This window comes from Colletotrichum gloeosporioides (assembly GCF_011800055.1).
Source record: "Colletotrichum gloeosporioides strain Lc1 chromosome Unknown consensus_74, whole genome shotgun sequence".
NCBI classification, from domain to species: Eukaryota; Fungi; Ascomycota; class Sordariomycetes; order Glomerellales; family Glomerellaceae; genus Colletotrichum; species Colletotrichum gloeosporioides.
Window position 1 is genome coordinate 530,926 of NW_025544719.1, and position 27,830 is coordinate 558,755.

A 27,830-nucleotide genomic window follows, 5' to 3' on the forward strand; every position below is an offset into this window, starting at 1 on the left:
CCACTTCCGTTCATTATGCGTGCTGTCATTACTACCTACCTACGTACAAGATGCAATGACAAGATTCTATTCGACCGTACGGAACCCTAGGTGTTTCTTCGCATTGTGAGTGCTACAGTAACTGGGTCTTTTGACACTTATGGCGGCTCAGGGGGAGCATTTAGGAGCTGTGAGGATCGCAATGTCAAGTCATGGCACATGCCAGTCAGTAGTGTGGGTGTGGGCAGGGTACGTCAGAACAGGCTGTAATGTAGGTACAAAATGAGTATTCCCCTTCAGGCTCACGCGGCCAAAGACGCGACCCATATGTCCCTTGCAATATCGTGAGCCCAAGGTCTGCTGTTCGGTGTAGGTTTCGTCGCAAGGAGGCGCAGGAGCAAGCGGCAGCGCCGTGCAACGATCGACTTCTTCGACTCTCATCTCACATCAGGAAGTATACGGAGAGCAACCCCAAGGCATTAAGATGGATTCATTCAACTACGTAAGCATGGCAGAGCGATCGTCAGAAACGTCAAATCCCAGACAGGCCGCACTGAGCCGTATAATGGACAAAAAAGGAAAGGCCGAGACTGTACTCCGTCCCCTCGGAAATCATAAAAAGACTCGTTGGATTCCTAGTCATTCCTCGATGCAACAACCCCTCCTTGACCAAGTGACATACAGATTCCGGGGCATATAAGAGACGCCATGATATCGACCGTAGCGGCCCTCCGAAAGGCCGTGAAGAAGGAAGTTTTCCAGGGGTGGGGGACAAAATGCCTAACAGCACTTGCCGCTCTTCTCTGCGCTGTCATCCGCGGGCTTGCTGAGTGCGATGCTGGGACCGGTTCCGATCGAGGCCTGGGCGCCGTCGCCCGAGTCGAGGGCTTTGCTCGAAACGATTCGGTAAATCTCTGTGGGAAGAAGGGAGCCATGTTAGAACGCGGGTCAATTCAGGGGGTGGGTGCTTTGTAGTTCATTTGCATGGGTGGGGGCGAAGCAACGCACCGGTCAAGATGTTCTGGAATGCGAGCTCGACGTTGCTGGCATCGAGGGCAGACGTCTCAATGAAGGAGAGGTGGTTCTCGCCTGAAACTCATGTCAGCCAACCCAGGGTTCAGGATGCATTTCTTGGTCGTTCACCGCAACGTACTGGCAAAAGACTTGGCCTCCTCCGTGGGCACGGCTCGCAGGTGCCGCAAATCGCTCTTGTTTCCGACAAGCATAATGACGATGTTGGCGTCGGCGTGATCCCGCAGCTCCTTCAGCCATCGCGTGACGTTCTCGTATGTCTGGTGCTTGCTGATGTCGTAGACAAGGAGGGCGCCGACAGCTCCTCTGTAGTAGGCGGAGGTAATGGCGCGGTATCGCTCCTGGCCGGCGGTATCCCAAATTTGTGCCTTGATCGTCTTGGAGTCGACTTGAATGGATCTGGTAGCGAACTCGACACCGATTGTCGACTTAGAGTCCAGGTTGAACTCATTGCGGGTGAATCGACTGAGAAGGTTGGACTTTCCGACGCCGGAGTCTCCAATCAAGACCACTAAAAGGGGTAAAATGTCAGCTTGCTACTCGGAGGCGTCGTGGCCATTTCGCGATGGGATCGGGAGGTCGTGTGGTCGTCGGCGCACCTTTGAAGAGGAACTGCGAAGGCAACAGGTTAGCGCAAGGAGGGGGAAGAGAGTTGGAGGGAGAGAGGGGTGAGTAGCCGTCCAAGGAGTCCAAAGTGACAATGGGCGATTACGGATGGCAGAACTCACGTCATATTCGTCGTTGGCCATGTTGACGGTTTGGATGCGATGCGGTGGGTGAGTGCTGGAGATGTAGAATAGTTGGTAATGCGAAACCAGAACTCTGCGGCTCGATGGAGGTGTGCGCGGCCTCCAGAGATAAAGCAGTTGAGTTGAGGCGAAGGCAAGGTGTACGGGCCTAGAACTGAACCAGAACAGAACACTGGAGAGTAGGTACCTAGAAAAGGTGGACTGTGCAGGTTGGTCTAGGTAGGTGCAGGTGCAGGTGCAGGTGTAGGTAGGAGCGTGGAGGTGAGGCAGCAAAGGTTGCTGGATGATGGTGTCGGCGCAGCAGCTTTGGGTCACTGGGATTGGCTGGGGCTTGGTACTGGAGGTGGTCAGCCACTAAAGGAAAAGTTGGGCAAAGGGGGAAAGGGACAGGGCAGCGCTGAAAAGGGCTGCGGTGTCCACCAAGGCATGGAGCAGACGGAACACCGGGGCGCTCGAGGAATCAGGGAGGCTGCTGTAGCACAAAAACACCTTTGTGAGATGGAAGGTGTCTAAGTGAAGCAATGGGATAGAATGTATCTTCAGGCTTACAAGTCCTCAAATAGACTGACTGGGAGAGAAGAAAGACGAACGGCGGCGGTGTTTACCCAGGCATTTCAAAAAGAACAAGGCATTTCAGGTGACGTTGTCAACATCATCAATGAGAAGCTCCCTGCGTATCTACCTATGTACAATCATGCCCGGGCTGTGGAGATGGGGACTGGTCAGGAAGAAAGGCCACTCCATGTCTTTGCACGAGGACGACTTTCTTAGGTACAATGCCTTCCATCCGCACGTAGGTGCCTATTCAGATTGCCTGGTTCTTCGCCTGCCTTCATCAGCGTCGAAGGGGGATCCTCCACCTTCCGAAAAGACAACGACCCGCTGAGCCACACCACCGCAGGACATGCACCAACCACCACCCGTCACCTATCTGTTTCTCCCTCTCCGTCCCGTCTGGCTGCCTGAGAACTAGCGTAAGGTATCTGAGATATGGTCAAATGCAGTGTCCGTCATGGCATTCCGCCGTCGGTATCCGGAAGTGTCGCGTTTCATATCCAGGATCACGTGTGCCGAACCCGTGGCCCGATCTAAGAAACGTCTTCCTTGCCCGCACTGGAGCTTGATGTGCTTACTTCAATGCTTCGCATCACATCTCACATCTCACACTCTGACGTCTTCTATGAGGTAAGACGAAAAACATGGGCAAGGCGGCAGTGCTCTGATAGCGCCAGATGACCCTCGTAGAGCCACAAACCTGGTTGTGCGACTGAGGTGATGCTCTTCTATTCGGATGCCGAACTACCTTGCAAATAGGTCGTCTCTACCTGTAAGCTTGCTTCCCCGCATGTTCGCGAGCTGGGATAGCAAGAGGCTTGTTCCCGTCGGCATGCCCGCAGGTGATCATCAAAAGAGCCGGGAGACTCGGATTACACAAATCATATGGGTGAGGTCCCATGTTTGGACTGCTCTCTCATGCTCCGAAACATGGTATGATGCTTGCATGTCACTGCCTACCGTTCTGTCGTTGGTAAGTAATTGCCCTTGATACAAGAAACAGACAAACGGCGTTGAAAAGACACTCGGGCATGATCCGAACATGTCGGCCAGACCAGGAACTTGAGGTTAAACAACTTTAAAGTTCTATACGTCAATGAGGTAGCTCGATCCGTCGAGCTCTTCTTCGAACAAGTAGCTAGCTACCGAGTAGCGTGGGGGAGATCGCGCTTTCCCGTTAAGATGGCACTTGTCAGGCCCCTCCTCCTTCCTTGGGCCCCATCAGACCTGGCGACAGAAAGCACGGGCCAAAAGCCTCTGTGCCTATCGTCCCTGCCTCATCTCAATAAACTACATCCTCACTCAGATAATTACGGTTCAACGCGAGATACCTTGGACTTTGAGGGCTGCTCTCATCAGCACCCGTTTGTTTATTTCTCCGGACTCGCACACATACCCAACCTCACTCAAACAATCAACCCCACGACGAACGATACCCGCCGGTAAGTGAACAATTTGTGACGGCTCATCCGGTGACTTTTCCGGGGCAGTCTCATCGACGTTTCCTTTTTTCCTACGCGATGAAGAGAAATCACAGAGTCTAACACATCCCCAGGACTCCTGTCTGTCAACTTTTCCATCTTTTCGCCACATTGCATACGGTTAAGCGTCTTTTCTCAGTGGGATCTTCGGTTTTCAGACCTTTCCATCAAATACAGTGCGCTATTCTCAACAAACGAGGTCCTGCAAGTCTGTCAACTCAGCTTGCATTACGCACGTGTGCCAACGCAACCATCCACGCGGTCAAAGCGCTTTTTGTCTTCCGAAGATGCGATGAATTTCGTGTTCTGAATTCGCAATGGGTACTCCGGGCTTGTTTGTGAACGAGGCCTCCCCTCGACCGCAGAGCAGCACCATCAAGCAAGACGACGAAGACGACGACGACATCTCCATCACGTCCTCATTAGAATCACAACATGATTCGGACGAGGAATGGTCGGTGGAGCAGATTCTCTATCAAACGACTGAAGATGGTAAAGAATATTATTTGGTAGAATGGACAGGATATCCTCTTGAGAGAGCTACGTGGGAGCCGCCCGAAAATGCGTCAAGCATTCTGCTGGACGAGTGGAAAGCAACGCAAGAAAAGCAAAGACGTGGCGAAGAGCCAGAATTCGACATCAAGGGCTGGTACGAGCTTTGTGAGGAGTTCCAGAGGAATCGTTTCGACCGGCATCAAGAACGCAATCGCCTACGCATTAGGCGCGGCCTACGGCCTACTCTCTGGGAAGGGGAATCCAAAGAGGACTACTACTCCAGCGACGACGATGTCAGTCAAGACGATTTCAACGACATTCTCCCTCCTCCGAAAACATCAAAACGACAGATCGATCAAGCTCTCCCTTCGATCGAGGACCGGCCCAAACAGTCGCTAAAGCAAGCAGCCGAGAGAAATGCATCCCTTCCTCGCAAACGGGCCTCGTCAGGCGAAAAGTCAAAGTCACCGACCAAACAGAAGTCGCCCGCATTGGCGTCGCAACGTCCGCCGACAGCATCCGCTGTATCAAAATCGACTGGGTATCAAGGCACTGCAAGGAAACCCACAGTGACAAGAGTTTCCAGTACCAAGTCAACCGGAAGCCTCACAACACTCGCTGCAAAGTTCTCGAAGCCTGCCAAGACGGCAAAGAAGACTCAACCGGGCGCGAGAACGATGGTGAAGGCCGCAGGCAATATATTCACAAGCGGGAAGCCCATTCGCGTGCGATCCCGGTTGAGTGACAATGCGGCCGACACAAATCAATCCCCCCGCGCCTTCACCAACCACCGTATCAGAAGGAAAGCTGAATTGCAAGGACGGGACAAGGCTGATCAAGCGCCGCCTATTATTCCGTCTACGCTGTTCAGCATCAGCGGCGGTCCTCCGCCCCAGTCCAACACCAACAACGCAACCGCCAAGCCTAAATCAGTGTTGAAGCGCCCAGCTGATGACCTTGCCCCCAGGTCTGCTAGTGAGTCGAGCATCACACCATCGGAAGCGGTCCCCTCAACTTCAGAGCAGTCGCAGCCATCGCGTCCGCCAGCGAAGAAGAGGAAATCTGTTCAGTGGGACCCTCAAATCCCTTTTACTGATGAGCCTGAGGACATGGACATTAATAGTTCTTCAACTAGCCGACCAAAACGGCTCAAGTCTCCCCCTCAACCAACCACATCTCATCAGCTCCAGCCTCTTGAGCCTCAACAGGTGCAGCCTACTTTAAAGAAGCTGTCTATCGCGGACTATCAAACCCGAGGGAAAACGTTTATGCACAGCTTGGACAAGAATATTGAGATGGGACCCAGAGGAAGCAGACAAATTCAGGTGACCTTTGATAATCTCCGCATCGATCCCGAGAAATGGTACTCTGAAGTGGAGGCACAAGACATCCTGCAATTCTCCACCACATTCCACGTTCGCATATTTGTTGCACAACGCCCAGTTCTCTTCGAACGAGTTTTATCTCAGGGAGCTGTGAAGGCAAGATCGTCCGAAGGGGAAGGCGCGATCAAAAGCGCTGCTGAAAAACTCAAAGTGGGATCTTTTGGGGCTGCATGCTTACATGAGGATTTTTCCATCATTGTCTATCCTGCGAGCTGTGACGAATGGAAGTCTGCCATGAAAGAGGTCGATGACCTGAACTACGAATCAAGCCCGTCTGACGTCGCCCTCAGGTATCTCATATACAAACCACATCACAAACCTATCCCGGAACAGAGGCCCATTGCGTCGAGCTTGACAGATAAGCGCGCGTCAATCCTACAAACCCTGCTTGGCCTCGACTATCATCGGCTCATGCCGACTGGCTTGAAGGACGTACGCCATAACTTCTACTTGGCATTTCCCCCATCCAGAGAAGCAATGCTCGATACTGTCAGCGAGTGGCTTCATATGGAAAATCCACACTGCCGCGTCTTTTCGTCAAAGACATCAGGGGACTGGAGAGCCTTCATAGACCCAAAGATTGCGAACCATGGCGTTGTCATATTCCACGAAACAACCGTCGACGTGATCCATCGTTATCCTAGCATTTTGAAGCTTCTCGTCAACAAAAAGCCCGCTCACACGTTCTGGTGCCTGGGCGAGTCTCTTCGACTGCGTCCAGCGTATCCGTCCATTCGCTCTGCACACGACATCACCGAAGTCGGTGCGATTGAACTGACAAGACTGTTTCCGCACGGTAGCTCGATCCTCGTCACCCCGAGCTTCCTCGTCGCTGAGCCGCAGCGTGCCTTGCAACTCTTTGACTGGTACAAAAAGACACATGCAAAGCCTAGTGCCAATACGAAGATCGTGGCAGCCGCAAGTCTATCCAAGTTTCTTCAAGGTATTGCATTGGACAGGGCGGACCAGATGAGGAGCATGCTAGCCGGAGGCAGTACACAAGACGCCGTAGAGAGAGCAGGACTTGGCTATGATGATTGTATGGCTCGCTTTGAGACCTGGACAGCGGTCGAAAGTTTCCGGCAATCTTTCATGGAAAGCATTGAGGCTGACGAACAGCTCGAGCCGATCATCTTTGCTCCAGAGTGTATCGACGCCAACGACGAGCAAAGCTTGGTGAACTGGTTCGGCTGTTGGTCGCAGACTCGATACGACCAGTTCCGGAAATTCTTTGTGCTCGGGACTGACCGCCGCCTCGAAGCCCGACATAGCATCAAATACGAAGATCTCCCTCTGTACTCGCCCGGAACGGATCGTGATCTGGCTGCTGAGGGTGAGCCGAACCCAGCAGCACAACCTGGGGATGGCCCTAGCAGTGTGGACCGTTTACTGCCCATGGGGACTACACGACTGACCTCTTGGGACCCTCGTTCGATAACCCCCTTTCTAATGGATCTTTCGAAGCGCATGGGCACTATTAGGACCGGCAAACCCCCCAAGATCATCGCCAAAGCTTACGGCTTCACGGTCGGCTATTACCAAGATGTCGAGGCAACGGCCGACTCTTTCAGGGACTTTTACCGAGAGTTCAAAACATACAAGCAGTGGCTCGAGTTTCCGTGGCCGTTCTACTCCAAGATGAATCCAGTCCACGCGCCCAAACACACTCCCGAGCTTAATGTACCAAAGCTGTTCAATACCTACATCTCACTGTTCTATACTCCTCAAGGACAGGTGGCAGAACATAAGTGGGAGGGTCGGCATCCCTGGATCGCACTTTATCGACCAGAGCACCCAACCATCAGACCTTGGGAAGGTTCGGAAATTGTCATTTGGGATGTTTCGGCCAGGATCAATTTCCCAACTGAAAGCCAAATTCCAGTTTCTCGGCTGAATCACGCTCAGCAATACTTGATTGGATTTGTGGAGGAGCATGGCAGACTCAACAATCCAGATCTCCCGCTTACCAGAGTCTGGCTTGGGGGTGAACAACCGCCTGGAGATATTCTCCCACTCGACGCGACTCTAGATGCCTTGGAGGCCATGTGCATGAATCCCGACCAAGCCACGATGCCCGAGGAGAAAGACCTGATAGAGAATGGTTTCCGTCCGGTTGTGTTGCGGGCTCAGAATGATGCGCAAACCCACACCGGTTCCCCCAGCGACATGGAACTGGACCCGACTGAAGATCTGTTTGCCGAGGAAGATGACCCCAAAAGCAAGACCATCTTTCATCCGCCTCGTAGCCCGAGGCCGATTCGAGCGAGTCGTTGCGAGAACCTGCTGTTCAAATGGGTCAAGGATGTAGCAAGGCGAGACTCATCACGGTCGGTATTCTCTTACACGTTTACGCCAACCGTGGAGTGGTACGAGAGACAGCAACTAGCGGAGAATCGCAACTTCGAGCACATCTACGTTGGCTCATGGAAGAATATCTTTGACTGGTTGCGAATCCCCGAGGAAACTACGTATAAACGCATCCAGGACAGAAAAGAGACAGCAGAGGATAGCAGGAGATGATGTTATGGATCCGGCAGAAAGGGATCATGGGGTTTGGGAACGCGCAGAACGAGGCGTGTAACTCTTGCCTCACGGGAGACGGAATATGGTTTTGTACGAATATTGTATCTGAACACCTCTGGACGATGTCCAAACAGCTGAGATAGCTACATTGCACAGAGAATTAGGGCTCCTGAATCGAGACCAAGTTGGCATAACAAATGGGCATAGAATTAGAAAGTTGCGCCAGAGCCAAACCAAGACATATTGCAGAGCAGAACACAACTAATCATACTACGGCACTCAGCGGCTCTCTCTAGCGTTTGTTAGAGTGTATGAGGTCCCCCTTGGTGGCTGACGAGTGACGACGCTTCATTCACATGCCGAGCCCTATCATATTGCTCGCCACTCCATATGCATATTGATAGACACCGCGCTTTTATGTCCGTCTTTGGAAATGTAGGATTACTCCCTACCTGACGGAGGCGGGGAAGTTCCTGGTACTGAGCAACACACCCTTGATACGTCGGATGTTGTCCTTGGCCTTTTTGGTCTCATCATCAGGCTCGTTGGAACGGAAGCCGTAAAGACCGCCCGTGAACTCCTTAGGTGCTGGATACGCCAGCTGCATAAGATCATCCTTGAGCAAGTCCATCTCAGACTTGACGTGCGCGAGATCCTCCGCTTCGGCGATGCACTTATCCTTGATCTCTGTCGCGTGTTGCGCAAGGCTCTTCACCTTGGCGTCGGCGCTAGCATTGTTCCCTTGTCCAGCCAAACCGGTGCCCCATCTTCCGTTCTTCTGGTTCATGTAGGAGTCTAGTGGTGGCGTCGGCGGGTTGGACGTCTGGGTGCCGATGTCGCGGTGGAACATTTCTGAAGGATCCTCGACGTCCGGGTCGCTGCTTGTGCCGTCGTCCTTTGGTGCCTCGGCGCCGGTCTTCTTGGGGGCGGGGATCTCGGAGACGGTGCTTTCGAGTTTCTCGATAATGGCCGACAGCTTCTTGTTGGTTGCGTCGTGGAGCTCTGTGCGGGCTTCGTTGAGGTTCTCGACCATAGGGGCGACGAGGAACTTGCTTGTGCCGTATAGAAGGGTTGAAATGCCGGCAAAGGCGTAAAGGGTGTTCAAGATGCCATTTGCTGTGACTAGTGGTGGTGGGCGGGTTGGCTTGGTGAGGAATTCGGGGTATGTAACAACGGGAGGATTATCGTTTGTTCTTGGAAGAGAGATCTCGTTTTGTGTGGTAGCGGGAGCAGGAGTAGGAGCGTGTGGTTCTGGTGTTGGGATCGTTGCTGGCTCGGCTTCAACGGGTTCTGTTCGCGCAGTCTGGGGATGTTAGTCGCGATGCGACGGGCAAGGAGTGAAAAGCGAGGTTTACCTGTTGCGCTGGTTCTGGTGCCGAGCCGCTGCCCAGTAGCTCCTCTATCTCTGCAGGCCCAAGCCCCTTGCCCTTAAGGAACTCTTCCTTCTTTTCTCTTGGTGCGTCCTTTATTTCGTCGTCCTGAAGGAAGCGGCGCGCGACCTCGAGCTTGTCATCGGTGGGGGTATCATCTTGGGATTGTTGCGATGCAGGCTCAGACCCAACTTCCAGCTGGGGCTCGCTCTGTTGTGGTTCGCGCTGCCAGGCAGGAATGCCTGACGAGCTGCCGTTGTCATCGGAGTCACTCATGTTTGATGATACTAGAAGCGCAAGTAAGGAATTGCTAACGTTGGGAACGGCGCGTGGTCAATCACCGGAAAGCAGCCGGTCTGATTATCCTCAGGTGGTGAATAACATCGGCGTTCGGGACCTATAACCACATGCCTCGGCTGGAAGTACCGCGAAAACGGAGAGGTTGGTACAAGGAAACGTTCATTACGGGCACCTGTAGCCGAGCAAAACGCGGCCCAGGAGTCCGTCTGGCTTGTTACGGCGGGATACCGTTAAGCTGCAGCGCGTCTGGGGTGGCGGGATGTGGGGCATTGCTATGCACGGTGCCCATGGTATCCACACATTATGGGTCTCCGTTTTCAACTTCCGGTGCTCCAGCGGACTTCAGCGCCTGTTGCAGAGTGAAGCTTGCCTCGCGCTGAACTCAAGGTGAGCCTGGTGAAAAGCGCAATACCACGCCAGAGGGTTGGATATCGAAGCCATCTCATTCTTATCCGTCTCATCTATACCACAAGTATTGTTCATCGCTCGAGGTATCTATTGTTTCAGCAACCCAGGACATCACCCGATTTGGTCGCTCTCCTGTCACCGACGATCTCTGACCATTCCGCTCGACGCTTTGCTTCACCGACCGAGCGATTGGCAGACCCAGCAACCAATTCCAGCCACAGTCAATCAAGGTAAGCTCTCATCTGCTGCGTTACAACCCTTCGAAAGGGGACTTGCAGCGAGTGGATTCGCTAAAGGGGACAGACTCTCGAAGCGCGCAAGACATTGAGGCGCTGAGAGGGAGAGAAAAACGCAGAGTAGCGACGCGGGAGGCGACACGAGATCCAATAGCCAGAAAGTCTCAGTTCAGGGGGTCCTGTTTTCTGCCCATCTTGGCTTGGTTCACAGCCACCGCTTCTTACTTTACTGCTCTGTACCTTGCCTTGTCGTGCTTGGGTCCTGCTCCGAGAGGCGATAGGCCACCAAAGGGGAAGAAGGGCGAATTATTCCACTTGCCGCTGCGCGTATTCTGCGGCTAGCCGTCGTCTATCATCTATTCCGGGAAGGGGTATCAACAATCGGTAAGCCATCATCTCTATCGCAATTGCGACATTTGTTTCGACTTGAACCTTTTCTCTGCGCTGCATCTATTGTCAACACCATCACTTCATCACATATCACATTGTTCTTGAGGCAAGTTTGCCAACTCAAGTGAGGCAAACAAACGGCAAATTACCTCGAGGCCCAAAACCAACATCTTCAAGGAGAGCAAGGTACACGCACGGCACTCTGCGCGCCAAGAATGCAACTTGATTTGATCCAGAGAGGTTGATGGAAAGTAGCCGGCCAGCAGAAGCAAAAAACAAGGCGAAAAAACAAAAAAGCGCCCGCACGTGGACGGTTTAAAAAAAGGTGTAAACTTACCGCAAGTCGCACGCTTTAATAACTTCCCATGCATCTCGGCCTGCCACTACTACCGCTGCTAAGGACGTTGCCTTACCTCATCTCCCGTATCTAGGGGATCAGATTCCTAGCAGCAGTGCCACCTCACCTTTAACCCTTCCTTGTCTGGACTTCCGCCCCCCGAGCTTACCTTATTTCAACCTCCCACGTTCGCAATCTTGGGAAAATCCCCCACCGATCGTCCCAAAAACACCACCGTTGCATGCCTACCCCCCAAATCCCTTTCTCCATCACACTTCACCCAGCCCGCAAGCGCAACAACACTCACATTAAGCCACATCCCCCCGTGCCAAGCAATCCGCAAACGCGCTTCATATATCCTTGACCATCACACACCATGGCTTCTCGACCGCGCCGCTCAGCGGCCAAGAAGGCTTCCGAAGCACTCGTTGACTGGGCCGACAGCGAACGAAGCAGCAATATGTCCACCCGCGCTCGCCGCTCAGAGGGTCGCACCTCCGGTGTGTCTCGCGGCCCGCCCTCGTCGCCGGGCAGTGAGCACCTCAACCTTACCGTCAAAGTTCCCGCGAATAAGCTACGTGAGGCAACCAGCAGAGGCAGGAATTCCACCGGAAACAGCATCTCTGTGAACAGCCGGGGCTCGTTTGGAGGCAGCGAGATCATTGCTGGAAAACGCAACCGTGGTCCCAAGAAGAGCTACGTTGTTGAGTCCGACAGTGAGGAGGAAGAGGAAGAGGACGAGGAGATGGAGGACCCCAACGATGAGGACGCCGATGGCGATGAGGACGACATGGATGTCGACGCCGAGGGTGAAGACGATGCCGATGGCGACGCTGACATGGACACCCCTGCGGCTTCCACGATCAAAATCTCATTGCCGAAAGCTGGTAAGGTTACGCCTCGGCGACCGGCGGCGGCGAGAGTTATCGAGGACGATGACGACGACGATGAGGAGGAGTTGAGTGAGATTGAAGTCAGTGACCCGGAGAACACGATGGACATGAGCATCGACGTTGGAGGCGCCGGTGATGATGACGATGAGGAGGACGAAGAAGACGAAGAGGAAGACGCTGAGGGCGAAGAAGAGGACGCCGAGGGTGAGGAAGAGGATGCCGAAGGTGAGGAGGAGGAGATCGAAGTTGCCGACGAAACTCAGGTCGCAGATGCCGAGGGTGAGGAAGACAGCGAACTTGGCAGCCGAGAGGGAACGCCGGACTTGACCAAGATGACGAGGAGACAACGTGCTCGTTTTGAGGAAGAGCCTCAGCAGTATATGAAGCTCTCGGATGGTAATTCATATGCCTACTGATGAGATCGAGGAAACGCGCTAACTGTGTAACAGAGGTTCAAGCAAAGAAGGTCTTCACAGCGGAGGAGCTTTCCATGAGAAGAGCGGAAATGGCTCGTCGTCGACGCAACTTGTCTGAGAAGCGCAACGAAGAAGTCAAGGTAACATGCTTTATTTTCCCTGATATTGAAATAGTATTCGAGCGCGAGAGCTAATGCAAGCATAGATGGAAACCATCAACAAGCTTCTAAAGAAGCAGGCACCCAAGACCAAGGGCAAAGGTCAGGCCGCTGGCAACGATACTCCCAGCAACGAGCCCCCAAAGGCAGATGTAGCTTTCGTCCGCTGGGTCAACTCCAAGAAGGGCAGCATTGTTGCCGTGCCGGAGGAGATGATCGGCGGACCGGCGGGCAAAGTGTTTGTTCCTGGAGGACTCAAGTCCGGAAAGATGGTCGAGGAAGTCGCCTAGGACGACGGCCCGCGCCAGTCTTCACGACTAAGAGAAAACTCATCATAAAAACACGGAGCACTTGTATCTGACAACAACGGCGTTGGGCGAAGACTGTTATCGTACGCAGCACATAGGTAGATCAGCAGAAGCTGGTAATGGTTCTCAGGTCTCTAGACAGAATTGGTTAATTGGCATAAATCTGCGCCGGCCATCATCCGTCCCGCATGTCTAACCGGCATGCGCAAGTCGCAAACTAAATCGCTCACGTGGGTGATTGTCATAGTTGCTTCACTAACGAGTACCCACAGGTCGATGCCTGAGAACCTCGGAGATGGCCGTCGGCTCTTAATGCCCTTTCGACTGATGATGGCTGTGGGGTGACGTGACAGTGTCGGCCGAGATGTCTTATGTAATCAACACATCGGGGCACATAGGCACTGTAGCAAAATTGCAACACACCAAGGACCCTGCATTGCCAATTGGAGGACAAGTTATGTGGTGCGCGGGCGCGGGCCTGTCACTCGCAGGAGCTTGTTTATTCCTGTTCTCCGCAGTTCCTCTGGCCTTCGATCGGAAACAACATTTCATCTGCTATTGCTGCTACTGCTGGTTGTATTAGTGGTGGTGGGCACCCTGCCGGTGGCAGCCAAGTCCGCGACAGTTGCCTTTGTCAATGGCCGTGACGATCATTCTCCCAGTCCGGTTCCGAATCACAGAGAGCATTGCTGTGCAGGGCCATGCCATTGGCTGCCCCTCGTTGGTCTGCTTGTCATCATTTTGTCGTGGGCTGTATCTCGCCTGCGGGATCGTGGGTGTTGAGCACCGATATGTGGGAGTGGTGCGATGCCGGCACGGTCGAGCATAGATTGAGTAGGCGACGAGAAGATCTCGGACACGCAAGCTAGGGTAAGAGACGGGCGCTCCACGCCGTTATCGCATTGTTGTGGGAAACCACTCAGCCCAATTCCGTATTGGTAATCAATCCGTTGAGAGCGTCATGTTCCCCTTCTCGTGGTCAGCATGGATGAGTTCCGAGAACAGGTATCCAGGTGTATAATTCGTGATCGTGTTGGTGAGATTGGTACTTTGTGCTGAGTACAGTTCGTCCCTACTGGGCCAAACACGCTCCATCCACGCATCCTTCAAACCCCCAGGGCCAGCCATCCAACCAAAAACCCCGGATCTGCACCCTGCAAGAATCCGGGCGGGGGGAGCCTAATGGTTGGCAGCCGTGGTAGCATGTGAGGTTGGCTGGCAAAGCAGGCGAGAAGGGGACCTTGCTGCAGCTCGCCGGGAATATCGACACCGGAGGCGGCAACACTCTTCTTGGGGTCTAGCTCGCGAGACTATGTTGTTCCCTCCTTTAGATCTGTCACTGGCAAGCCGGGCAGTGGTCTGGACGGATTGGGACTGCGTTAGGGCGGTTTGTCCATTGTCTGTGCTAAGCAAGTGACAGGCGGCGGCGACGACAGACAGGATTCCTTCATCTGGGCGTCGTCAGGTACCGAAGGATCTGAAGCACTTCCTACAAGACTCCGAGCGCGGCAGGCTGAGCCGTCGTGGTCATGGAGCCTTCGATGCGTCTTGGCCGGAGTCCGATCACGAGAGAGGAGCGCAGTCAGTCACTTGCAAAGGCAAAGTTTTTGCAGACATGGCATGTCTCGTGGACGGGAGCATTGCCCATCTCTCCCCACTTTGCCCTCGTGCGCTCTCCAGTTGTCTCCAGTGTTCCCCGTCCTCTACCCTACCTTAACTCGGAGAGGGCCTGGGCTTGAGAGAAGAGTCACGGAAAGACAGAGACACCAGGAGCCACAGACTGCCGCACTTCATTGGCCTGACAATTCAACACTTCGGATTGCTTCCTGGTTACGAATACTTTGAACCTGCTAAGCCTCGGGTTCCCTCTATGGCGAACCTTAAACCACGAGAGGGCAACCGACCCCCTCCAGAATGTTCTGATGCTCGATACTTTGAAGGTGCGCAATGGCAGGGCAGAGCGGGCTCAGCAGCGGGGACACCTCTGCTTCTCATCTCACCGGCTCAGACAGCCGCCACAGAGGCGCATCCGACGTTTTAGTGATGGAACCCTGTGCCCGCCCCGAAGAAAAAATGGCCCTCACGAACTGGGGGGCCAGGCGGTTTGTGCTTGCCATTGGGCAGCTTTTTAGTTTCTTCTAGTTTTGTGAGAGGAAGGAGGGAAAAAAAAGTGAGCACGAGAAGTAGCAGCCAAAACCATAGCATCTACATCGTCGGTTGGAGCGTCAATGGCTCAAGCAGCAGTAATAGCAAAAGCAGCAGCAGTAACAGCAAAAGCAGCAGCAGCAGCAGAAGCGACGGCAGATCCTTCAGCTGTTGCATCCATGTCCAGGTCCGGCCAAGATGCTGCGTCTCCCCCCGGCGGCGACAAGGCCAACGCCAACGACACCGCTTCTCGTACATCAGATCAAGGTAGGTAGGTGAGAGACACCACACCGGGCACAGGGCCGCTAGCCTCGCTTTGTCGCTTTTGCCTTCCCTCCCCTCCCCCGGGCTGCTTCCTTTTGTTCTCATGTATGCGGCCTTTCTTCCTCTTGTTCTGCATCCACCCGCATTCTCCTTCCCCATACCTACCTATCTACATACGGGCACCCGACGCAAAGAAGAACCTACCTTCAGGGAAAACTGACGGGAGACGCTCGACGACGCAGAAGAGGTCAAGGTTCTGGACCGGGCTTGGCTACCTTGCCATACGCCCGCCATAACACACGCAACACACACGCACACAAAACGTACACACCTACTACCTTGCTTCCCCAACAGCCATTTGCCTTACACGATGCCTGAGAGTGGCACGCACTTCGCATCCCCCCTCTTGACTGTCTCGCTTTCCGCTCCTGTTTCTTCCCCTCGCCTTGCTTTTCTCTTCTTATTCATCCGATGCCCCAGACTTTCAATGCATGATTTCTAGGTGCACAACACATACTTCGCTGCACAAACATCGACCAGGCCTGTTTATTCTACATATGACGGAATTATAAACTGACCAAATCCAGCCCCCTTGGCAGCCACCATCAGGCCACCCGCGGCCGCGGCCACCACCCCAGAAACCGGCGCGCTCCATCACCCGCACCACCAGCCCACCCCGCACGCGACTGCGACGGAGACCGCTGCTACTCCAGACCCAGCTGCCACTACTCCAGCTGCGGTAACTATTACTACATCCCCGGTCACGGCTGCTGGACCGGGAGCTTCACTTGCGCATCCCGATATAATAAAGCAGACGCCCTGCTCCCAGCCAGACCTGTCGCCTCCCATGCCTACTTCTTCCTCCCCCCCTCCATCCTCCTCTCTTGCTGCGCCTGAGGCCAACACCCAGCCAAAGAGCCAGCCACAGCACACCACCGCTGCCTCTTCATCGTCCACCACCAAGATGATCTTCTCAGACATTTACAAGTCCCCACGCTCGCCTCTCGCCAAGTTCAGGCACTCCATGTCCCAGCAGCCCTTGACGCTGGACTTGCCCGACTACGACCCAGACCTCCTGAGCAAGGATAAGGTCAAGCAGAAGGAGGCAGTTAAGAAGTACCTTGCCTCCAAGATCCGCAACGACTGGGAGTTTGCCTGGCCACCAGTCATCCCACCCCCAAAACAGAACGGCGATGCTGTGGCTGCACCAAAACCGACGCCAGCGCCAGCAACCGAGGCTGATGCGCCCGTACAAGCACCCGTAGAACAGACTCAAGAGACCGCCGAGCCCAAGCCCGAAGCGACGCAGACGGCGACGAATGACGACGATGTGGCAGTCGAAAGCATGGACAGCAGTGACGACGACGACGAGGAAGGGGGGTTCTCAGACAGCGATGCCGAGTCCGTCTACAGCACCGTCTCAGAAGACCCGGCACGCTTCAAGCCTCGCTTGGAATGGGTGTCTGACCTCTCCGACGAGGAGCCCGTCCCACTGTCTCTCTCCCCGTTCCGCTTCGACAGCCCCGATGCGATCGGCGCCGCGGTAAAAGCCTCCGTCGCCGAGAAGCGTACGGCGCGGAGGCGGGCTCTACGTGAGGAAATGCAGTGGAATGAAGGGCTGGCCTGCTTCGAGGCGAGGCGCAATGCCTGGACAGGCGCACGTACGGTGCGCGTTCGCGCCAAACCCGTTTCTCCCACGCAGACATTCTCGCCGCTGTCGCCCCGCCGCCTCTTCTTCCGCTCCTCAATGTCCCAGCCTTCGCCAGCACCTTTCGGTGCGTCTCCATCGTCGCCGCCTCATTCTCTGCAGCAGCGGCCGAGCAACGATGCTTCGGCCGTTGTGTCGGATGGCTCCGAGCTCACCAAAGAGCTCACTGCGTCAAAGTCTAAGGAGTCCGCACGGTCAGCGGCATCGGCCGCGGCTGTGACGTACCCCGTCGAGACCCTGGTTCCTCTTCCCGCGCCCCTGCTTCCTCCCGGAAACCCAATGCGTGCATCCATCACTCCTTCAGTGTACATCTCGTTGTACGAGAAGGTGATTGTACACGCCCTGACGCCCTCATGCCCCGTCAACTTGTCAGACATGATTAGAGCCTGTGTTGTAGGGTGGAAGCGAGACGGTGAGTGGCCTCCGAAGCCGGCCGCTGACGTTGGTATCGTCGCTGTGCGGCGGAGGAAGAAGTCCGCGACAGATGGTGCAGGGCAGAACGCCGTTCGTAGAATGAGCTTCGGCTTCTTGGGCAGGGCAGAAAAGACCGAGGGCCATGACGAGGCTGGAACCGGTAAGGGCATTAGAAGAAGCCTGCAAAGGGTCCTCGGTCTTGGACAACACCATCCCGCCACAGGAGCGGGTAATGGAAACGGGGCGGCAAACGGAAAAGAAGCGACGGCTGCATAGGGTCAGGTCCATGAAAAACATGATAATGATGGAAATAATTGGTTACGTTGAGCTTGACCGGGGGCCTTGTGGGCGACAAGAGGTTCGCCGGCGGGAAGAGACTTTGGAGAAGGGTCTTGGGCGACCCGAGAAGGGAAAGTGGTTCATGCGACTTCTGATACCCATATGATGTAGAGACATCGATTTAAATGCCAGCATCAGACTGCATCGTTTTCTTTTTCAGTAGGACAATTGCCCCGGCGTAGGTAGTGTTGAGTCCTCGTCTCTTCAGTTGAAAATGTGTACATGAACAATTCAGCACAGAATCATGTTGAAATTTCATATTATGTTCCTGCGATATCCTTCCTCTTGACGGTCTTTACGATACCAAGGCTATCCTCAGCCATTGTAGTGTGTGGGTGAACTGTTGGGGCATTTATCTGGCCTGTATGGACTATCGTCTGGGCATCATACATACGAACCGTTGCTTGGGAAATCATGTATGGGGATTGATCCCTGGGGCGTTGGTTGGAACAAAAGCCTGCCATGTCTGGCTGTACATCAACTTGAAAAGGCTCTGGTCGCCCTATCCATTTGATGAACTTTGTTCTGGCGGTAACTGTTGACTTCTTGCCACCCGCTTTCCCTCGGTCTATGATGCTACGCCATGGCGAGCATGGAGCCCCATGGTGAGGCTATGTATAAGCCAGCCCGCTGATCCTGCGCATACTTCTCCCACATAATGCTACCTAGTCTCGGTTTCTTTTCAGTGACGTCTATCATGTTCTGAAGTGCCTATTTCCTGGGAATACTCCCATAGCACTGCCAAGCAGTTGGTTTGCAGTTTGATCATGAAAGGAGTCCTATAATGAAGGGAATAAAACGATAAGTCGTGAGATAAATTCAGATAGAATTATATGTAGCTTGACAACAAGGTCGTGAGCCTCAGTATGTTTGCCTCGCGAGTAGGAAGCAGAAAACTGTCTGTTTTTATAATATCTCGATGAGATCCAGTACATCCTCTGATTGCCGAAGGTAAGTCTTCGTGCGCAATGATGAATTATTGACTCAAAATCTAGACCTTCCTCAAAGAATAAGTATGGAATGCAAGAGACTAACGTCTCAGCGCCATCGTAGAAGATAAGAGCCCTACCTACCGAGGAAACCAACTACAACACAAAGTTCATGCCCTGTGTTTGGTTAGAGTTTTACGCACAGAAAAATGCAAGGTCAACACTTTGCCCTCGTTGCAGAAGAGCCTATGTACCTGTATCGTTGAGAATACGGACCTACAGATGTTGACGGATAACGCCTCACCTGACGCAACATCCATCCAAATCGTGCAGGAAGATATATCCCGAATGTGACCCGAATGTGACCCGAATGTGAGTCGACAGATTGGGAGTTATCTTCCGAAAGTGCTATGTATGCTTGGTTCTTTTCTATGATATTTCAGCAATTCACATCTCTGGACTGCGCCCAGCTTTGCACTTCAGATCTACATATAATAGCTCGAGTCAACGTAGCTCGTCTGAGATTCTTTCCCGGGATGGAATCGCCCGCTGATGGTGCTCTTCCTACGTAAAAAACAGCCCCTTATCAGGAAAGCTTTATGTGAAAACACCTGTACACTGGCGCCACCGGCGTCGAAAATGAAAGAGTACTCCGAGCCGTGTAATGAATGATAATTGTACGGGAATGAAGAGATATAGTAGTCTTACGAATGAGTCCTTAATGACAGGCTATTGTACACAACTCCTCCAGTGTAATGACTTGGATATCGCGACTGCCATCCATGACGATCGACTCATTTCGAGATTCAACCATTCATCCATGGCCTCGGGCGGGAGGACCTTGACCTGACTTATCTAAGAGACACAATAGGCATTGCTCGTTCTATCCTATAAAAAGGCGGCTGATAACGTGCGAGTAGTCTCCAAATACAACTCTGGTGACTTTGTTTTTTCGAATAGGTAGCCTTAAGAACAAACGGCGCAGCTGTATTGTGTCACGCTGCGGTCCTCTGAGTCTGCTTCACTTTCGACACGACGTCCATTTCGTGTTCTCGCGACTTTTCTACCCAATTATTTTACCGGTGTTCTTCCTTGGTCGAATAGAACACACGACTGTAACGAAGCGAATTTTGACCATGGTGAAACCCACATGACCCTCTTCGCAAACTTAGACACGTACAAAGACCCAAAGACGAGCATCATCCGGTTTTCTAGAAACAATAAGCCTGCTCATTCTCACTTGGTCTAGCTCTTTTATCTACAGTCAAACGTCACCTCTGCCACCAACGATCCTCGCCTGAGCAGAGATCCTTGGCCCTAATACCACCGAGATACAACACGGAATTCAGATGCAGAACTTAGCAACATTCCAGACATCTATCGAGGACGACGCAGCTTCACACACAGAGTGCGTCTCCCACAAACCACAACACACGAAAACACGTTCCGAACGTGACACCCCAGCCCCGGCTTCAACACCAATCACCCGCGCCCAAACTTCAGCCACTCATCCCCGCGAGACACAACTACACCCCATGCGTCAACCCTCAAAGCCCATCAGCTCGCCTTTGATATTCCAATCTACAACCATGCTTCCCACCACAACATCATGCCTCCAAAGCAGGCAAACGGGCGATGGGTTTAGTGGTATAACGACCCCTTCGCATGGGGTAGGTCCTAGGTTCGATTCCTAGATTGTCCATCCTTTTTGACCACTGTCGAGGGAGGATGGCGTTGTACGTGTGTAACACGTACTGATGGTGATCTGGAGTTTACAAGACGACAGATAACAGAAGAACGGCCGTTTAACTCTGGAGCAGCGGCTCAATCAAGTCTAGAGATTCATGGTTGATTAGCGTTTAATGGTCGTGGCAGTGAATTAATGGTCCGGTCGACAGACCTGAGATAATCAGTATCCGCTCCTGGGCAATTCTACCCCAGAAGGGGAACCCGCATGGGAGACACCGATGAGGCAGGGGGCTAACCAACGTCATAATCGATTGGCGCGGGGTGCTCACGGAAGTGACAGCCTAGAACGTTGCAGGGGCAGGTATCACTGGGGCGGGGGGACGTATTCTCACATTTGGCACGGGACGGCGTTTGAAGAAATAAGGAGATTCTCTCAACTACAAGAGGAATTAAGTAGATTTCTTGGTACACAGCTCACAAAAGAGACTTGAATTGAGCTAAGAAACCTCCCCATTCCATCGTTCCTCTTCTATACACAGGCTATATGCCCACCTCTCGACGCTCATTGGTATTTTCGTCAGGAGTCGTTTAGTTGTTCTCCAGCTCCGCCAGAATCTTCTCACCCTTCGCCTTAGCAGAGGCGAAGTCACCGACCATGTAGAAGGCACCCTCAGGAAGGGCATCACCCTCACCGGACAGAATGGCCTTGAAAGAGGCAATGGTGTCCTTAAGGTCAACGAGCTTACCCTCGATACCAGTGAAAACCTGGGCGACGGTGAAGGGCTGGGACAGGAAACGCTGGATCTTACGGGCACGCTCGACGGTGAGCTTGTCAGCCTCAGAAAGTTCGTCCATACCCAGAATGGCAATGATATCCTGAAGAGACTTGTACTCCTGGAGGATCTGCTGGACGCGGGTGGCGGTGTCGTAGTGGTCCTGGCCGACAATACGGGGGTCCAGCATACGAGACTTGGAGTCAAGAGGGTCGACAGCGGGGTAGATACCCAACTCGGAGATACCACGGGACAAGACAGTGGTGGCGTCCAAGTGAGCGAAGGTGGTGGCAGGGGCAGGGTCAGTCAAATCGTCAGCAGGGACGTAGACGGCCTGGACGGAAGTAATGGAACCCTTCTTGGTGGTGGTAATACGCTCCTGCATACCACCCATGTCAATGGCGAGGGTAGGCTGGTAACCGACGGCAGAGGGGATACGACCCAGCAGGGCAGACACCTCAGAACCGGCCTGGGTGAAACGGAAAATGTTGTCAATGAAGAGCAACACTGTGAACTGGTTAGCTACGCGTTGGTGGCGCAATCTGCTACGAGAAACAACTCACCATCCTGTCCCTCCTCGTCACGGAAGTACTCAGCAATGGTAAGACCAGTAAGGGCGACACGGGCACGGGCACCGGGGGGCTCGTTCATCTGACCAAACACCAGGGCGACCTTGGACTCGCCGTCAAGCTGAATGACGGAAGTCTCCTGCATCTCGTGGTACAGATCGTTACCCTCACGGGTACGCTCACCGACACCAGTGAAGACGGAGTAACCACCGTGGGCCTTGGCGATGTTGTTGATCAGCTCCTGGATGAAGACGGTCTTGCCGACACCGGCACCACCGAAGAGACCAATCTTTCCACCACGGGCGTAGGGGGCGAGGAGGTCGACGACCTTGATACCAGTGACGAGAATCTCGGCGGTGGTGGACTGGTCGATGAACTCGGGGGGCTCGGCGTGAATGGGAAGCTTCTTGTCGGTCTTGATGGGGCCACGCTCGTCAATGGGGTCACCAGTGACGTTGATGATACGGCCCAGAGTCGCGGGGCCGACGGGAATGGTGATGGGGGCACCAGTGTCGGTGGCCTTGGAGCCACGGACGAGACCCTCAGTACCTGGAATAGCGTGAGTTTCAGTGCGGAAAACTTTTCCCAGGCAATAGTACTAACCGTCCATGGCAATGCAACGGACGACATTCTCACCCAAGTGTTGCTGTTAACATGTGTTAGATGCGGAACTTTGCGGCAGTTGTTTTTTTTCGGTGTCCGTCAAGGTACGTACCGACACCTCAAGAACCAGCTTCTGGTTGTTGTTCGTCGTCTCGAGGGCGTTCAGAATGGCGGGGAGCTTGGCAGTGTCGAACTTGACTGCGTTGTAAGTCAGTATCGAGGTCGTTGAGATGGAGGCAGGCCCCATGAAAGTTTTTCTCTCGGTGTTTACGAACCATCGACGACGGCACCAATGACCTGTGGAAGTATGTTGTCAGTAACCGACATGGCCCTCGGGTTAACGGAAGGGAGCAGCAACGAGGGGTCCACGAACCTGGTAGATCTTTCCATCACCGACACCGGCAGTAGAGGCGAATCTGCTGCTCGCGGGGAATCTGAAGTTGGCAGGTCTGATGGCGCGGCGGGTAGCGTTCGCCGCGAAAGAAGGGCGAGCCGCCCTGGCGAAGGAGGAAATGCCGCTATTTGGGCATGGTTAGCTCAATTGGGGCCAATTGAACGCGGGACGGTTCAAGGAGTCGATCAGGAAGATGGTACGAACCTCTTGAACATCTTGACAGATGAAAAAGGGCGACTTCGGATGGGAGTGGAGAGGTGATGGTTGAGGTTTGGGGGAGGACTTAGGAGGAAGTGAGCAGTTTTGCTCGGAATCTACGCTTCGTCGGTTAGAGCTTTGCTGGGGGCGTCACGTGATCGGATATCGAGCAGGAAAAATTACCTCGTCACGCTAATCCCGATCTAGGCGTCCTGGTCCCTCCGGGAGACACCGGGTCCACGTTCGGGTTCAATTGGAGAGCATGACACACAGCGACACACAGCACTGGACGCCCTGGACGTAGCCGCAAGGACACCACTGACAACCGCTGGACCGCACTTTTCTAGCCTTCCCACTGAGCCCGGCAGCTCCTGGGAGACTGGGAACTTTCTGTCCTTCTAGCCCGATGTTGGAAGCAAAGAAAAAAAAAACACACATTGAGAGATTCCACTCGCAGTGGGTACTGTGGGTGAATGTCGCAAATGTTGGGTCCTCTTTTCCTGGCAATTGTTGCAGCCCCAGGCACCAGGGAAGAAAGACAGAGAAGCCCAGCAACCAATGCCCTCCAGGTCCAGTGTCCCCGAGTACGTGTCCCTGATTTCCCCGGTGATGAGCGCCTGCCACCACGGCTCGACTCCTCACTCTCCGCTCTCCGAACATCACCAAATCCGCCCCCGAGCCGAGGACTTTCCGCCGACACTGGACAGCGATACCGCAACTACACGCATTCAAGTTCCAACCCAACCTCCGTAAGCCTTTGAATCCTAGTTACTCTCTTTGAGTATCTCACGAAGCACAATTTTCTATTTCATGACATCTATAAGATGTTATTTTCATGACGGCAATAACAATTTTCAGTGACTACGTATTAATCCTGTATATAAACTTGAGTTTATCGAAACTGTCACATCTTTTTCCCTTCTCATTCTCATGAACATCTTTTAAACATAACTTAAATTCAGTAGATAGCAGGTATATCGCTAAAAGGCGGCGCTGTGACCCGCCCTGATGCTAGTGTATCTAGGATGCTTTCCCTGCCCGTCCGTTTGCTGTAACTTGCACAATCTCTCCGTCATGGAGGGCATGTGGTTATTACTCATAGGTATAGTTTTACAGTTGTACAAGCCAGGAATTGCGCCCGCCATTCTGATTGATCCCTTCCATTCCCATCTTCTATTCCTCGCCAGTCGCTCCAGTCATAAGGTGACCGTCTGTTATCGAATTTACTCACCCTTCAGCTTGTCCTGCTTAACGTTGAAAGCCATCTCCAGGAACTCCTGCTCCTCCTTGTTATGCAGCCCCTTGTTACCAGCAGCAACAGATGCACTGGGTCCACGGCCCGCGTACATGACGTGCTTGCGGTCGTGGTGCTCTGTCTGGTTCAACAGGGTCTCCAAACGAGGCTGCGTGAAGCTCCAGGCTCCCGCGTTGAGGGGCTCCTCCTGGCACCAGACGATAGTCTTGGCATTAGGGTACTGGTCGAGGTTCTCCTTCAATTGTTGCCAGGGGAAGGGGTTCAGCTGCTCAAGACGAGTGAAGGCAACGTTGTCGATCTTGTTGTCGGCGCGGTACTTGGACAGAGTGGCCCAGACCTGACCAGAGCAGAGGATGACACGGTCAATCTCCTCCTTGGACTTGATAGCACCAGTCTCATGCTCAGGATCGGGAATGATCCATCTGAAGTGAGAATCTCCAGTGAACTCCTCAATGTTGGAGCGGGCAAGAGGGTGACGCAGGAGAGCCTTGGAGAAGAAGATGATAAGAGCTGATCCATGTTAGCAGGCATACTTTATCGAAAATTTGGAACCATAGAAACTTACGCTTGCGGAATTGACGGTGCATCTGTCGGCGGAGGACGTGGAACAGGTTGGACGGGCTGGTCATGTAGGCGATCTGGATGTTGCAGTCCTGGTGCTGGCGCTCCAGCTTCTCAGGAGAGGGGAAGACACGAGGGTCCTCGTTGCAGAGTTGGAGCCAGCGCTCCAGACGACCGGAGGAGTGCTCGGGACCCTGGCCGTCGTAGCCGTGAGGGAGAGAGACGACAAGACCAGTACGCTGCATCCACTTGGCTTCACCAGAAGCGATGAACTGGTCAATGATGCACTGCGCGTTGTTGGCGAAGTCACCGAACTGGGCCTCCCACATGACAAGGGCGTTAGGGGAGGACAGAGAGTAACCGTACTCGAAACCGAGAGCGCCGAACTCACTCAACGAGGAGTTGGAGATGACGAACTTGCCCTGGTCCTTGCTGATGTGCTGGAGAGGAGTGTGGGTGTCCTCAGTCGCCTGGTCGTGGAAAACAGCGTGACGCTGAGAGAAAGTACCACGCTCGACATCCTGGCCGGAAACACGGACGTGGTGGCCCTCAGTGACGAGCGAACCGAAAGCCAAAGCCTCAGCAGTGGGCATGTCGATGTTCTGACCCTCGACAACCGACTTGGTCCTGTTGGAGAGGATACGCTTCAGGTTGCGGTGAGCTTGGAAGCCGTCGGGAGTGCTGCCAATGACGGTGCCAATGTGCTCCAGAGTCTTGCCATCGACGCTGGTCTCGTTGTGGGGAAGAACCTCAGTGGCCAGCTCCTTGGGGGACTTGAAGCCGTTCCAGGCGGAAGTGGTCCACTCCTTAGAGGTAGGCTGGTAGTCCTTGGACTTGGAGAAGCTCTCCTCGAGCATGCCCCAGACCCACTGCTTGTGCTCATCGATATCCTCCTTGGTGAAGCTGCCGTCCTCCAGGAGCTTGTTGATGTAGATGCCAATCTGGGAATCGTGGTCCTGGATGCGCTTGTACATCAAAGGCTGGGTAAAGGAGGGCTGGTCGGTCTCGTTGTGGCCGTGCTTACGGTAGCAGACCAAGTCGATGATGACGTCTTGCTGGAACTCGGCGCGCCAGTCAGCGGCGATCTGGCAAACGAAGTTGACGGCCTCGACGTCGTCGGCATTGACGTGGAAAACGGGGGCATCGATCGCCTTGGCAATGTCGGTACAGTATGGGGTGGAGCGAGCGAAACGAGGGTCAGTGGTGAAACCGATCTGGTTGTTAACAACGAGGTGGATGGTGCCGCCAGTCGAGAAGGCCGGCAGAGAGTGGAACCCGAGACACTCGTAGACAACGCCCTGAGCAGCGAAGGCGGCGTCACCGTGGAGGAGGACACCCATGGCGGTGCGGTGAGTCTTCTCGTCGTTGTTGTAGTGCTGAATAGCACGGGTCTTGCCGAGAACGACAGGGTCTTCAGCCTCCAAGTGGGAAGGGTTGGCGACGAGAGAAAGCTGGACACGCTTTCCGGAGGGGGTAGGGCGCTCGAAGTTCATACCAAGATGGTACTTGACGTCACCGGAGCCTTCGTCCTCACCACCGGCAGTTCCGGCGAACTCGCTGAAGATGGACTCGTTGGGCTTTCTGACGACGTTGCTGAGGACATTGAGACGACCACGGTGAGGCATGCCGATGACAATGTCCTTGACGCCGTAATCAACGCTACGGTCGATGAGGGCCTTCATACCGGGAACCAGGGTCTCGCAACCCTCGAGACCGAAACGCTTGTCATTGGGGTATTTGGTGGCGAGGAAAGACTCAAAGCTCGAACTCCAAATAAGACGATCGAGGATACGGCGCTTCTCGTCGATAGAGTACTTGAAGGGCTGGGGAACCTCAATGCGCTCGCGCAGCCAGTCGCACTTCTCTCTGTCGGGGATGTGGATGAATTCGACACCGTAGGAACCGCAGTAAATTTTTTCGCAAGCGGCAATGATCTCGCGGAGCGTCATTTTCTCACGGCCCTCTCTCTTGAAGCGGGGGAGAATGCCGGGTCCCAACTCGTACTCGGCGTCGAGATCCTTCTCGGTGAACTGGTAGTGCTCGAGGGAAAGCTCCTTGGGCTTGATGTTACCAAAGCCAGTGGATTCGTTTCGGATGCCCAGAGGGTCAATGTTGGCCTTGTGGTGGCCTCGAGCCTGGTAGGCACGCACGAGAAGCTGGACCTTCAAGTGGTTGGTGATCTCAGAGCCCTCACCGAGGCTGGCGCCGAGGGCAGGAACACCACCGATGGCACCGGGAACCAGAGAAGGGGGAGGAGTGAAGGCCTGGGAGATGGGCATGTCGCCGTTCTCCATGTTCTTGAAGTAGACCTGCCATGAGACGTGAACGCTCTTGGGGTCCTGCTTCCATTGCATGTACATCTCATCGATGTAGTTGGCGGTGTTGCCGGACAGGAAGTTGTCGTTGGGGTTCGGGGCCGAGTCGGTTGCGCTCGCATAATGACGTTGGCTGGTCAAGGCCAAGGGGCGACGGGCAGAGGCGAGCTTCCTCGCAGAGGTTCGCGACGCGATCGTCGAGAAGCTCGACGAGGCCGTGGGTTTCGAGGCCTGGAGCACCCGAGTGCCAGCTCTACACACGGAGCTTCGCAACATGGTGGCGGTTGGGGTTGATGGGAGGGAATGTAGGGAGTCGAATGGACATGGAAAGGAAAAGGAAAACAAAAACTGAAGCTGTACGATGACGGGGCCGGGGTTGAGTCGGTCCTCGGAAGAAGGGGGTCGGGTTCGTACGGGCCTGCGGCAAATCTGTCTGGGACTGGTGGAGAAAAATTGTAGGTTTCTTAGAATAGGGATATCCTGGTCATGGCATTGGTTGCTGGTCAGTGGTCATCTGTCATCTGTGGGGATGACCTATGGCGGTCACCTGTGGCAGCAACAGTCAGCGCCGCCTCCCGGGACTTGATGTACGTAACGATATTCAATTGTTTCTTCTTCTTTTTTTTCTAAGCCTTTGTTACATCTTTTTTCAAAACAGC

The 27,830-nt window shown here is 53.9% G+C and overlaps 7 protein-coding genes across 7 annotated transcripts; 3 read left to right on the top strand and 4 right to left on the bottom strand.

Moving 5' to 3' along the window:
• Positions 1 to 759: 759 nt before the first annotated feature.
• Positions 760 to 1,760, bottom strand: GCG54_00003500 (Ras-related protein Rab-11B; the record flags this gene model as incomplete). Its single annotated transcript, XM_045403573.1, has 5 exons — positions 760 to 893; positions 988 to 1,068; positions 1,133 to 1,522; positions 1,611 to 1,623; positions 1,740 to 1,760. The coding sequence occupies 5 exons, from the start codon at positions 1,758 to 1,760 to the stop codon at positions 760 to 762; spliced, it is 639 nt and encodes a 212-aa protein (XP_045259761.1).
• A 2,353-nt stretch (positions 1,761 to 4,113) lies between these two features.
• GCG54_00003501 (uncharacterized protein) lies at positions 4,114 to 8,196 on the top strand (the record flags this gene model as incomplete). Its single annotated transcript, XM_045403574.1, has 1 exon — positions 4,114 to 8,196. The coding sequence occupies one exon, from the start codon at positions 4,114 to 4,116 to the stop codon at positions 8,194 to 8,196; it is 4,083 nt and encodes a 1,360-aa protein (XP_045259762.1).
• Positions 8,197 to 8,647: 451 nt separating this feature from the next.
• On the bottom strand, positions 8,648 to 9,845 carry GCG54_00003502 (uncharacterized protein; the record flags this gene model as incomplete). Its single annotated transcript, XM_045403575.1, has 2 exons — positions 8,648 to 9,502; positions 9,555 to 9,845. 2 exons carry the CDS (start codon positions 9,843 to 9,845, stop codon positions 8,648 to 8,650), a joined length of 1,146 nt encoding a protein of 381 aa, XP_045259763.1.
• A 1,771-nt stretch (positions 9,846 to 11,616) lies between these two features.
• Positions 11,617 to 12,997, top strand: GCG54_00003503 (INO80 complex subunit 2; the record flags this gene model as incomplete). Its single annotated transcript, XM_045403576.1, has 3 exons — positions 11,617 to 12,529; positions 12,583 to 12,689; positions 12,755 to 12,997. The coding sequence occupies 3 exons, from the start codon at positions 11,617 to 11,619 to the stop codon at positions 12,995 to 12,997; spliced, it is 1,263 nt and encodes a 420-aa protein (XP_045259764.1).
• A 2,342-nt stretch (positions 12,998 to 15,339) lies between these two features.
• Positions 15,340 to 17,822, top strand: GCG54_00003504 (uncharacterized protein; the record flags this gene model as incomplete). Its single annotated transcript, XM_045403577.1, has 2 exons — positions 15,340 to 15,427; positions 16,012 to 17,822. The coding sequence occupies 2 exons, from the start codon at positions 15,340 to 15,342 to the stop codon at positions 17,820 to 17,822; spliced, it is 1,899 nt and encodes a 632-aa protein (XP_045259765.1).
• Positions 17,823 to 21,091: 3,269 nt separating this feature from the next.
• On the bottom strand, positions 21,092 to 23,057 carry GCG54_00003505 (ATP synthase subunit beta; the record flags this gene model as incomplete). Its single annotated transcript, XM_045403578.1, has 7 exons — positions 21,092 to 21,783; positions 21,840 to 22,394; positions 22,449 to 22,491; positions 22,561 to 22,646; positions 22,724 to 22,745; positions 22,822 to 22,966; positions 23,047 to 23,057. 7 exons carry the CDS (start codon positions 23,055 to 23,057, stop codon positions 21,092 to 21,094), a joined length of 1,554 nt encoding a protein of 517 aa, XP_045259766.1.
• A 1,206-nt stretch (positions 23,058 to 24,263) lies between these two features.
• Positions 24,264 to 27,447, bottom strand: GCG54_00003506 (2-oxoglutarate dehydrogenase; the record flags this gene model as incomplete). Its single annotated transcript, XM_045403579.1, has 2 exons — positions 24,264 to 24,805; positions 24,861 to 27,447. The coding sequence occupies 2 exons, from the start codon at positions 27,445 to 27,447 to the stop codon at positions 24,264 to 24,266; spliced, it is 3,129 nt and encodes a 1,042-aa protein (XP_045259767.1).
• Between the last annotated feature and the right edge of the window lie 383 nt (positions 27,448 to 27,830).